Here is a 12670-nt window from a genome sequence, read left to right as displayed (position 1 = left end):
CTTCATAGGTCAACCACTGAGCCATGGTGCAATGACCATGGGAGTGCAAGTATCTCTTTAGTGATTTTGTTTTCTTCAGATATATACTCAGAAGTGGAATTACTTGATCATATGGTAGTTTTATTTTGTTTTTGTTTTTTCTGCAGAATCTTTATACCACTTTCTATAGTGGCTACACCAGTTTACATTCCCATAAACCATGCACTGCGGTTCCATTTTTCCACATCCTCGCAAACATTTGTTATTTACTGTCTTTTTTATAATAGCCACTAGGGGCTTGTTGCACGAAGAGATTCGTGCAATAGGCCTTCCTTCCCCTGCCTGCCGGCACCGGTTTTCCTCCGGCACCCGGGACCCAGGCCTTTGGTCTGGCCACAGCGAGTCTTCAGTCTTCATTCTTCACTCTTCACTGCGGCTGGTGCCTTCAGTCTTCGCTTTGCACCTACATATGCAAATTAACCGCCATCTTTGTTGGGTTAATTTGCATAGTCACTCTGATTGGCTGATGGGCGTAGCGGAGTGACACCAATTTGTATGTTTCTCTTTTATTAGTGTAGATTATAACAGTGTGGGGTGCTATCTCATGGTTTTGATTTGCATTTCCCTGAATGTTTTTGTTGTCTTTGCTTTTGGTGTCAAATCCAAAAAATCATTGTCAAGTATCTTACTGCCTATGTTTTCTTTTAGGAGTTTTATGGTTTCAGGTCATACTTTGAAGTCTTTAATCTACTTTGAGTTGATTTTTGTTTGTGGTGTAAAATAGTGATTCAGTTTTATTCTTTTACATATGGCTGTCCAGTTCTCCAACACCATTTATTGAAGTGACTATCCTTTCCCCACTGAATATTCTTGACTCCTTTTTTGGAAATTACCTGATCATATATATGTGGGTCTACATCTGGGCTTATTCTGGTCCATATGTCTGCTTTTATGTCAGTACCATACTGTTGATAACTACAGCTTTGTAATATAGTTTGAAATCAGCAAGTGTGATGCTCCCAGCTTTGTTCCCCCTCCCTCCGTCAAGATTGCTTTGGCCATTTTGTGATTCTATACAAATCTTAGGATTTTTTGTTTATTTCTGTGGGAAAAAAATGCCTTGAACTTTTATTGGGATAGAATGGAATCTATAAATTGCTTTGGGTAGTATGGACATTTTAACAATACTTTTAATTCATGAGCATGAAGTATCTATTTTTTTGGTTCTTCAGTTTCTTTCATCGGTGTCTTATAGTGTTTAGTGTACAGATCTTTCACCTTTCTATTTTATTTTATCTTTTTTAAAAAACAAATGAGTTCATTAATCTTTTCTGTTTTTTTATTCTATTTCATTTATTTATGCTCTGATCTTTATTATTTCCTTACTTCTACTAACTTTGGGCTTAGTTTTTTTTTTTAATTCCTTGAGGTGTAAAATTAGGTTGTGCTTCCACCTTTATTTTTTTCTCACTGTGTATATTTGTCAAGGAAAGGATCATTTGATCCCTGCTTCCTATATTAAGTAGAAAATTATCATTTACATAATAGACTTTCTAAAAAGCATGTTTCTTTTTATAGTTCCTTCTCATAGTGATTTGCTAGCTGTACATTGATGAAAGTGCTATGTTAATATCAAAACTGTGGTACTTAAAACCAGGTATTTCTTAATATCTTTTCTTTTGCCTGTTTCATTTGTAATGGTGTTTTTTCACTTGTTATAAAGCAACACCTTGGTATTTTGTCTTCATTAAATAAACCAATTTGCAATGACCTGAACTGTACAGAATATACATATGTAGGCTATATAGTTATATATAGGTGGGTGGCACTTTGTTTCATTTTGAATAAATTATGACATGGTATAGATTGAGAGTCAGCAAGGTTTTTCTGTAAAGGCCCAAATATTTTAGGCTTTATGGGCCACTTGTCTCTGACATTGTAGTTACAAAAGCAAACATAGACAATGTGTAAATACTTGTCACTGTGTTCTAATAAAACTCTGTGTACAAAGACAAGTGGTGGGGCAAATTTGACCCACAGGCTGTGGTTTACTGAGCCTGATACAGATATAAAGTCAAAGTTTTATATAGGTTGATATAACTAGATTGTTTATTGTGAAGCAAATAAGATCTGAAATTTGCATTTCCTACTTCCATTAAGTAACCTTTTGTTGTTGTTGTTATTGTTGTTGTTAATCCTCACCAAAGGATATTTTTCCATTGACTTTTGGAGTGGAAGAGAGGGGGAGAGACAGAGAGAGAAACATCGATGTGAGAGTGACCAGTCAATCGTCAATTGGTTGCCTTCCCCATGTACCCTGACCAGGGCTGAGATAGAGCCTGCAACCAAGGTACGTGGCCTTGACCAGAATTGAACCCAGGATCCTTCAGTCCACGTGCCAATGCTCTAGCCCAGCGGTTCTCAACCTGTGGGTCGCGACCCCTTTGGCGGTCAAACGACCCTTTAACAGGGGTCGCCTAAGACCATCCTGCATATCAGATATTTACATTACGATTCATAACAGTAGCAACATTACAATTATGAAGTAGCAACAAAATAATTTTATGGTTGGGTCACAACATGAGGAACTGTATTTAAAGGGCCAGAAGGTTGAGAACCACTGCTCTAGCCACTGAACCAAACCTGCTAGGGCTCCATAAAGTATGTGCATATAAAAAGCCAAATCTAATCTTGTTTTTCTCATTCTTATCTAGTATTTATCAATGAAGTATGAAATTAGCCAAATATGATATTTTAGCAGGATATTTAATATTTGTGCATACTTATATGTAGTAGGGCTGTATATTAGTTATTAACATATAACTAATATATTAAATATCTACACTAATAAAAGAGAAACATGCTAATTAGCGTACGACCGCTACCCTTCCCATTGGCTAATCAGCATATCCTTATGCAAATTAACTGTCAGCCAAGATGGCGGCCGGCAGCCATGCACTGAAGGGAGCAGGGAGGCTTGCTTGCTCCAGTGACTCCCCGCCTGCCGCTGCCGGCCTCTCAGCTGCAAGTCTAAGCAACTATGTACTATGTTGCAAATAAGAAGCTAAACAAAACCCCAGAAACCAGCTGGACTGAAAGCCAGCCAGACCGCAACATTGTATCGATGTTTTCAGCAGGGAGGCCTCAGAGCTAAAGCTGGCCCAGAATAAAATTAAAAAAAAAGAAAACAAGGAGCGGTTGGGAGTTTCAGTCACTCGCTTCCGGAAAACAGCCCTCAGCCCTTCACCTAGACTGGCCAGGCACCCCAGTGGGGACCCCCACCCTGATCCAGGACACCTTTCAAGGCAAACCAGCCAGCCCCTACCCATGCACCAGGCCTCTATTCTATATAGTAAAAGGGTAATATGCCTCCCAGCACTGGGATCAGCGTGACAGGGGGCAGCGCCCAAACCCCCTGATCGCCCTGTGGCTCTGTGTGTGACAGGGGGCGGGGCCACAACCTCCCTATCCACCCTGCTCTGTTCGTGACGGGGGAAGGCGCCCCAACCCCCTGATCAGCCCTGCTCTGTGCGTGATAGGGGGGAGCTCCCCAACCCCCTGATCACCCTGCGGCTCTGTGTTTGACTGGGTGCAGCGCACCAACCCCCTGATCGGCCCTGCTCTGTGTGTGACAGGGTGCGGCGCCCCAACCCCCCCTCCATGGGCCCTGCTCTTTGCGTGACAAGGGGTGGCGCCGCAACCTCCCCATCGACCCTGCCTTGAGTGTGACAGGGGGCGGTGCCCGAACCCCCCAATCGGCCCTACCCTGAGCGTGACTGAGGGTGGCATCGCAACCTCCCGATCCGCCCTGCTCTGTGCATGACGGGGCAGTGCCCCAACTCCCCAATCGGCCCTGCTCTGAGCCTGACCAGGGGCTGCACTTAGGGATTGGGCCTGCCCTCTGCCACCCGGGAGCAGGCCTAAGCCAGCAGGTCGTTATCTCCCGAGGGGTCCCAGACTGCGAGAGGGCACAGGCCGGGCTGGGGGACCCCCCCTCCCCACCCTCCACCCCCCCCCCCCCCCGTGCACAAATTTTTGTGCACCAGGCCTCTAGTAAATATATAATAGACTTACATTGCCTCTAAAATATATTTCTTCCTAAAGTTTGATATGGTTAGTACTTAATAGTGACATTAGAACTTTTCAAAAACAGTTAAATTCATAATACTGTTCTCCTGTAACTTTCACATCAGAAGGTTTTCCTTCTAACGTTGCCCCCTTCCACCCCATCTCATATTATTGTTAAAGTAACATTTCTGAAGCACATTCTGATTCTGTCACTCCTCAAAAAGACTAATATATGAAGCCTTACCTAATTTTCCAGCTTACCTATTCTTCTCCCTGTTAAATGTCTTGTTCTGTCCAGAGCAGACTACTCAAACTACCCCAAACTTAGTATTCCTCCTGGCTACCAGCTCCTAATTCTTTGCTCCTGTCCTGCGTCCTCCACTCCTTCCACATCATTCCACCTCATCTCTGTTGAAAACCCACTAATCCCTCAAACATAATCATTGACCTTTCTCTTGTTTTCCTAAAATTTATCTTGTATTTCTTTAGGAAAATTCATTTTTTAAACATTTTTATTGATTTCAGAGAGGCAGGGAAAGATAGGAAACATCAATGATGAGAGAGAATCATTGATCAGCTGCCTCCTGCTCACCCGCTACTGGGGATCGAGTCCACAACCTAGTCATGTTCCCTTGACCAGAATCGAAACCAGGACCCTTCACTCCATAGGCCGAGGCTCTATCCATTGAGCCAAACTAGCTAGGACAGGAAAATTCATCATTTAAGTTAGGATAGCATTTACATTTCTTTTAACTCCTGTTACAAATACATAGATGTAGCATGGTATACCTATCATTTTGCATTCTGTTTTCTTTACATTTACTATCTCTTTATCAACTTAGTTTATAATTATCCTTAATGTCATGTACTCTCTTACTCTGTACCCCTGTTGTTGGACATTTTGATGTTACAGTAGGTAAAACTGATCTAAACAGCTTTCTTCATAGAGTATTTTTGTTTTCTGTAAATGTCCTGTGGAGAAATTTCCACGAATAGTATCAATGAGATTAAAGGGTTTGAACACCATTTGCTCTGTGTTATTTTGTCTACACCAAGCATGTCAAACTTGCAGCCTTGCACGATTATTTTTGTGGCCCAGCCAATATAGCAGTATGTAAGAAACATTTTAATTAAAATTTTGTGACTTAATTTTTACAATATCCTGTTATACATAATTATTAATAACAAACTACAACGTTCGCTAATAACTGATTCTATAATCGTGTTGCATTCATTTCCCTTACGCACCTACGCGCCTTATGCGCAGGCGCACCATTTCTCTCCACTAATACTAGCAGAGGATGTTTTAGCAGCCGATTGCCACGTTAGTCTCGGACTGACTTGTTTGGTGTGCGCAACAGGAAATATTTCTCTTTCGGAGAACAAGAAAAATAGGTTTGTTTGGGTTACGCTTATGTGTGCAGTTATTCAGGGTCTGGTAAGTTAATGTTCAAGAAAAAATATTACTTTTTACTAAAATGTTCTATTATTTTATGTTAACGATCACTGATTTATTTCAGCCCTTTGTATACAGCATGTTTCTATTGAAATAAACCTACGTTTCTATGAAAATTAAAGCTTTTGTTTCTTTGCGGCCCACAAAAACTTAAGCCTTGTTTATTTGGCCCCTGTTAGCCTTTGAGTTTGACATGCTTGGTCTACGCTGTTAGCAAAGTCTGGGTGTATTCATTTCAGCAAATTAAAAGTGGAACTCAGAAGCAAAGCCTAAATCATTTCATATTGTCGCAGTCAGTTTTATGCATAGCAGTTAACTCCTAAAGGTATTTTAGTATAAAGCATCATGGAAAACTTGAGCTTTTTAACAGTGACCATGAATCAAGAAGTTGTCTTGTTTAAAAAAAAAACAAACAAAAAAAAAACGGTGGTTACAGGGCTTTTAAAAAAGATTTACATTAGAAATAAATAAAAGAGTAATTTCTGAGTAATCCAAGGTTTTTCAGGGCTTCAGAGCTAACATTGGCAGCTTTTATATCAGAATTATAGCCATAGATAATTAAGCTATCTGATACAAAGTATTCTGTCAACTTAATAATGAGTAAAATCAATTTGATTAATTTTGAGTATATTACTCAAATTATTATTTATCTTTCATTGAACTTAAGCTTAAAAAACATTAGGCTTAGCCCACGCATTATTGGGTTAGATTAACCTAGATGAGCTTTTTCTATGTGAATTGACTCTCCTACTTTGAGAGAGGTGGCAACCATAAAACTTAAAAGACTCCAAAATATTTTATTGTGACCTAAGATAAGAAATAAAATGCATGTCGTGATCTAATAACACACATACAAACATATTACCTACCCTTACTTCAAATAAAACACTGGCATTCTCACTTTCATTGTAAACACAACTATTGGTCAAGACCCACAAAACTGATTTCACAAGTTACTAAAGGGTCAAAACCCACAACTTGAAAATTGCTGGCTAAAATTAAAAAGGAAACTTGCCAGTTCTTAGGTTATAACAGTATGTAGTGATTATATAGTGATTCTTTGCATTTATTGCAGGAGTATTTCTCAAAGTGTATCAAAAAGAGAATAACTGAAAATTCATTTGTTTGTTTTTTTGTGTGTTTTTTTTTTAAATATATTTTATTGATTTTTTTACAGAGAAGAAGGGAGAGAGATAGAGAGTTAGAAACATCTACGAGAGAGAAACATCGATCAGCTGCCTCCTGCACATCTCCCACTGGGGATATGCCCGCAACCCAGGTACATGCCCTTGACCGGAATCGAACCCGGGACCCCTCAGTCCGCAGGCCGACGCTCTATCCACCGAGCCAAACCGGTTTCGGCTGAAAATTCATTTGACCTTGATCACCCTTCCCTTGCCACAGATGAATAACTGCAACTCTTCCTTATTTTAAAAAATGTTTGTAATTCTGAACAAAGATTATTTGGCTTCTAGCCAGTACCTGGGGTTTCTGCCTCTTTACCAAAAGTAAGGCAACTTTATATTAAATTATTATCTCATTATTCATCACTTCCATTTATCCTAAACCAGAGGTTCTCAACCTGTGGGTCGCGACCCCTTTGGGGGTCGAACGACCCTTTCACAGGGGTCGCCTAAGACCATCAGAAAACACATATATAATTACATATTGTTTTTGTGATTAATCACTATGCTTCAATTATGTTCAATTTGTAACAATGAAAATACATCTTGCATATCAGATATTTACATTACTATTCATAACAGTAGCAAAATTACAGTTATGAAGTAGCAACGAAAATAATTTTATGGTTGGGGGTCACCACAACATGAGGAACTGTATTAAAGGGTGGCGGCATTACGAAGGTTGAGAACCACTGTCCTAAACCATCAAAAAAAAAGTAAATTATGTATTTCCTGATCATTTTCTTCCAGAAGATGATAATCTACCTGATCCTCTTTTTTTTTTAAGACCTCCATCTCCTCAATTATAAACATATCCCCCTTTTATTACCCTGTTAACATCTGTTGTAGAATATATGAATTTCGGCTCCTTCATTTTTACTCCACTTGGTACCAGAAAGTGATACCTCCTTTCTCCTAGTTTGCTGTTGCTTTTTCCAAATAACTGCGAAAATATACATGTCAGAGTTCTTCCTCTGAGATCAGTGTTTTGTGACCTCAACACTCTTAGTACCAATCTTCCATGTTTCTACATTCAGTGTGGATTTTGATCCGCAGTGCACCGTGTTCCTCTGTACCCCGAGTTCTGCCATCAGGATAACCTTCGATTCTCTGTGGAAGGAGCATTCACTGTCCTGCCCTCGTTGAACCCCATATTCTTTCAGTTTCTCTTCATGTAGCCTCCTTTTGTTTCTGTCACATAAATGCTACCCCTTTTCAGGGCTATGTCTTCATCAGATTATACTCCTTGGATGCTCTTCCTATCAGTGGCTTCAAATAAGGAAGTTGGCTTGCTTTTAGAGACCGTTAACACCAAAAAATATGTGTCTTCAAACCATGTTAACTCACTTAGGGGTCACAAGACGGTCAGATTGATAACCTACACTGCTGAATATTTTTTTGGTCCTGAGTTTAAGATTTATTTGATGCTGCTCCTTTGTAATATGGGTAGGTTATTGAAAGAATTGTCACTGAACAACAGTATGCCTGCCTAAGATGTTTATTATGGCTTATAAAATTGAGGTTTATGTGAGTTTTCTTGGTTTATTTCTGAACATGACTGGTTTCTATTATCTGAAGCTTTAGTTCCAAAGAGTTCATTAACTGAAGTGGTTTATTTTAATCTCAGGAGTGTTTTCCCATTTCAAAACAAAACAAAACTCTTTGTTATCAAATCAGTGACTTTGGCACTTCTTAACTCTTATGATGCCTTCTTAATTTAATAATCTTGTAGCCCTGGCTGGTTAGAGCGTCAGCTTGTAGACTGAAGGGTCTCAAGTTTGATTCCCAGTCAAGGGCATGTATCTTGGTTGCGGTTCGATCCCTAGTCCCAGTCGGGGTGGGTGCGGGAGGCAACCAGTCATTGTTTTTCTCTCTCTCTTTCTCTCTCTCTTCCCCTCTCTCCCTCCCTCCCTCCCTCTCATTCTCTCTACAAATTAAGAAATATCCTCGGGTGAGGATTTTTAAAAAAATGATTCCATTTAAAATAATAATTTGTTTTATATTCTTAAATTATTAGTATTGTATATTCTTGGGGCTTTGAACTTGTTTTAATCAATACCCATTTATTTTTGTCATGATTTGTTTTCATTCTTTACATAAGCACTATTGTCATTTGAATGTTACAGTATTAATATTAATTATATGATTACTAATATTCCCCGTTATAAACCAATATGGTACTCTTTGCTCCCAGTCACTAAAATTTAGCAGGCAAGACATCATTTTTATACTTGCATTTCAAGATTTACATGGGTAAGTAAAGTTAAAATTGTCATCTTTAATAATCATTAAGAACATGTCCTCAAAAATAGATTTTGCTTTTACTTTTATTTTTTTAGCTTTCAACAGGATGATAATTAATTTCTTCCTAACAACTGTTTGTGTGTTTGTGTATGTATGTGTATGATTAGGTAGTATTATGTTAATAGCTTTTATTGGATTATATTGCTATTTATCCTGCCTTTATTCTTTCATGGGAAAATATGAACTTATTTCATAATAGACTTAATTATTTCCAGTTCTAGACATTTATATTTTAAAATATTTTTGTTCTATTTAACCTACCTTTCATGTTTCTATTATTTTCAATTAAATGCATATGTTGTATTTTCTGTTTGAGGAAATTCTCCATAATACTAAAGGTATCATGCCCCTCAAATAGACATTGATAGATAAAAGCACATAAAACTCTTGTCCTAGCCACCATATATAGCCACCAAGATCATAGAGTAAGAGAATGACATTATAAGTGTCCTCCAATTCTTCTCATATATACTGAGGGGTAGCATTACTTTCAAAATAACTGCTTCAGATCTCTATAAATCAAATCTGGCTACTACCAAGGTGAGATGTACCCTCTACTACAAATATACTTGATAATGCCAGTGGATCTCTAGTTTCAGAAAGCTTTTTCAAAGGGCATTATATCAAAAATTAATGATATAGCTACCTATTATTATCATGTTTTTAAAGTTGTTATATAATGAAATAATGTATAAACACTGCATTATCAGTTTAGGATTAAGATTAGTTTTAAATATAAATGGGTTTTATTAAGGTACAAAAGTGACTTAGAAAATTTTTGTAAATGCTTATATTTTATTTTCATTGTGGTAATTTAGTTAAAATTTCTCTTTTACCTTCAGATTGACCTCTTTTTCTTAACTTTCATTAATAGGTAGTATAGATCAATCAGTGTTAAAAGAATTACCCCCTGAACTCCTGGCAGAAATTGAATCCACCATGCCACTTTGTGAACGTGTGAAAATGAATAAACGCAAGCGTAGCACAGTTAACGAAAAACCAAAATATGCTGAAATCAGTTCAGATGAAGATAACGATAGTGATGGAACTTTTGAATGTAAGTATCACATAACTATTACTACTTTAGAATTAAAAAGCAGATTGATGTGTTTGTCTCATTTATAATTTTTTGGGTTAGCAAGAGCATAGTGATTTTAATTCTTAATATAGCAGGATTTTTTCTTTTTACTTAAAATATATGTGAAAAATGAGATCAGTTGGCACCAAGAAAAAAAATCTTAGTGGTCTATAATTAGTGGTCAGATAACACGTATGTGTCTATGTGCACTTAGCAAACATTTGTTGAGCTCCTCCTATGGTATATGCTAAGCACTAAGAATAAAAATATGAGTAAGATGTAGCCCGTCTTTGAAGAGCTTTCATTCTAATGGGGAGGGGGGAGGTGTAAACATTTGTAGTACAGTGATAATAGTAAATCCAGGGTGCTGTGGGAACACATTGGATTGGCATCAGAAATCATACTGGGGGTCAGGATACACTTACTGGAAGAGGTGACACTTGAGTTGAGTCTTAAAGGACACGTAGGAGATAGCCTGGTGAAAAAATATTTAAAACCATACTATCACTAAATTATGAATGGATTAGCCACATTACCGATTATCTGTGTGGTTTGGACCTGGCTTCTCCTTTTTGCCCAGCTGTGTCCTGGAATTCCTCCCTTGTTTCACTGTTTTCCAGAGCTGGCTTCTTCACTACACAGCTACCTCTCTACAACACTGTGATCACCTGTCTTTGCACTAGACTTGCTATACCTCGCCTGTCTTCCTACTGGTCCACTGAAAAAGTTCTTCTCTTTTATCCCTATCTTCCTTCTTCTGGAGCAAGAGAATTGAGCCTAGCCAAGAGGGGTCAGCAACCTTGTTTGACTTAAACGGCATTCAGTGGAAAGAGACTGGGAGATCTTCACTTGTGTGCCAACTGACTTAGTCATTATGACCAAAAGAAGTGGGAAGACCACCAGTGTGTTCTGCCTTTTTCACCTAGTGTCCATAGATTGAGGTGTGACAAGCAAGGGCAGGAAGGACAGATGCATGCTGCTATTTTTAAATGTGTATTGCTGATGGAAGTCCTTCACCTCCTCCAAAGTTTTTAATCAATGTTCATTTACTCTGATCGTCTTAAAATTGTGAGCTCTTGAGCTATGAGCAATAGATTATGAATACTGAACAAATCTGAACAAAGTTTTAAAATTGAAATAAAATATATAGCAAAGTTAATCTGACATATTTAATTATATGTATAATTGTTATCATTTGTATTATCATGAGATGTATTTACATGCCTTATATTTCAGTGGCTAAAGTTAATATTTTTTATTATAATCACACATTTTGATCATTTGGGAACATATGCTCTGGAAAGAGAGAAGGGAAAGGAGACCTAGTGACTCAGAAACTCACTCCCCTTTATATACATGCCTCTCCTCATTCTTCCTCTCTCCCCTAATACATCAGTCATTCCTAAAGAGAATAGCTAAAGAAAAAGTTCCTTAATTGCAGATTGATTTCACATAGCACATCAACTCCCATTAATTGAGAGTGGCTTCCTGTATTATTAAGCTGATGAGAATTCTAAAGCTACCTCACAGTTCAATAGAAAGGACAGCGCAATCAGAAGTGCCCACAAAGTGTAAAATAGGGGAGTGAGCCACACATGCCTCATGTTTGTTATCAATGTATCCATTATTCTTTTCCTTGTTTCTATTATGAGAGCTATTGTCTCATCTTAGGGGAGCACATAGTTTCATCTTAAAGCCCTGGATACCATTATATTTATGCCCAAGTATATTGAAAACTAATATTAGTTAGAGAACCTGATCTTTAATTTCTCTGGGATTTTCAAGAGATCTTAGAACAGATTCCTGTTTTTCTTGGTTTATTTCTGTACAACTAATATATAAAAGTCAACTCTGGGGCCACTGATGTGAGTGATAAAAGGATTTTCTTTTCTTTTACTTTTTGATAAAAGGATTTTAATTGATAGTTGACAAACAACCAAATTGTCATTATACCACAAGAAAAACATTATAATGAAAATATAGTGCAATATAAAATACAGATGTAGTATGAACATAAGTAACAAGCTTATACTACTTAAGAGAATTTTAGAAACAAAGTTTTATTGCAATTCAATCAAATTGGTTTCCCAAAAATCTAAAACTAAGGAAATAGTTTAGTTAAAGCAGAGGGGGAAGAATTTTAAGTTAGGTCACACAGATTTGGAAGTCACAGCACAAATATAAGGTCTGGGGTAGGAGGAGGGGAAATATAAGAAGCTAAAGAGAGAAAAGATGAAATGTGAAAGGGAGGGTAGAAAACTCCCAAGTCATATTTTATGTACCTCTCTACAGGGTGGGGCAAAAGTAGGTTTGCATTGTTTATATAGAAAATAATATAGTAATTAACAAATAATACAAGAATAAACTCTTGTTTTGCATACTCATAATTATAGATGTACTTTTGCCCCACCCTCTATTAAGCACCTCCCCTGCTTCCAGAGTAATGAGAGAAACAGAGAAAGAACAGGCTAGTCATAATGAATTGGGATCCTGATAGCCTATTGCAACACATATTATATCATAGAAGTTTTTTTTTCTAATTTCCATCCCGTTTTCATCCAAACGGCCTAAAGTTTAGTGAATTTTAACAAGTTTTCCAGT

General features: G+C 37.7%; 1 protein-coding gene across 4 annotated transcripts in view; it reads left to right on the top strand.

The window, feature by feature from the left end:
• Positions 1-12670, top strand: part of NIPBL (NIPBL cohesin loading factor) — a 187377-nt gene that overhangs the window by 105117 nt on the left and 69590 nt on the right. For all 4 annotated transcript variants that reach the window (XM_070411818.1, XM_070411820.1, XM_070411817.1 and 1 more), the window contains one exon: positions 9866-10048. In XM_070411818.1, the coding sequence (XP_070267919.1) occupies positions 9866-10048 (183 nt within the window). The remainder of the gene's footprint in view (positions 1-9865; positions 10049-12670) is intronic.

This window comes from Myotis yumanensis, unplaced genomic scaffold, assembly GCF_028538775.1.
Source record: "Myotis yumanensis isolate MYYU_CA2020_CCGP unplaced genomic scaffold, mMyoYum1.0.hap1 SCAF_4, whole genome shotgun sequence".
Taxonomy (NCBI): domain Eukaryota; kingdom Metazoa; phylum Chordata; class Mammalia; order Chiroptera; family Vespertilionidae; genus Myotis; species Myotis yumanensis.
This window is presented reverse-complemented; position numbering and strand designations above follow the sequence as displayed.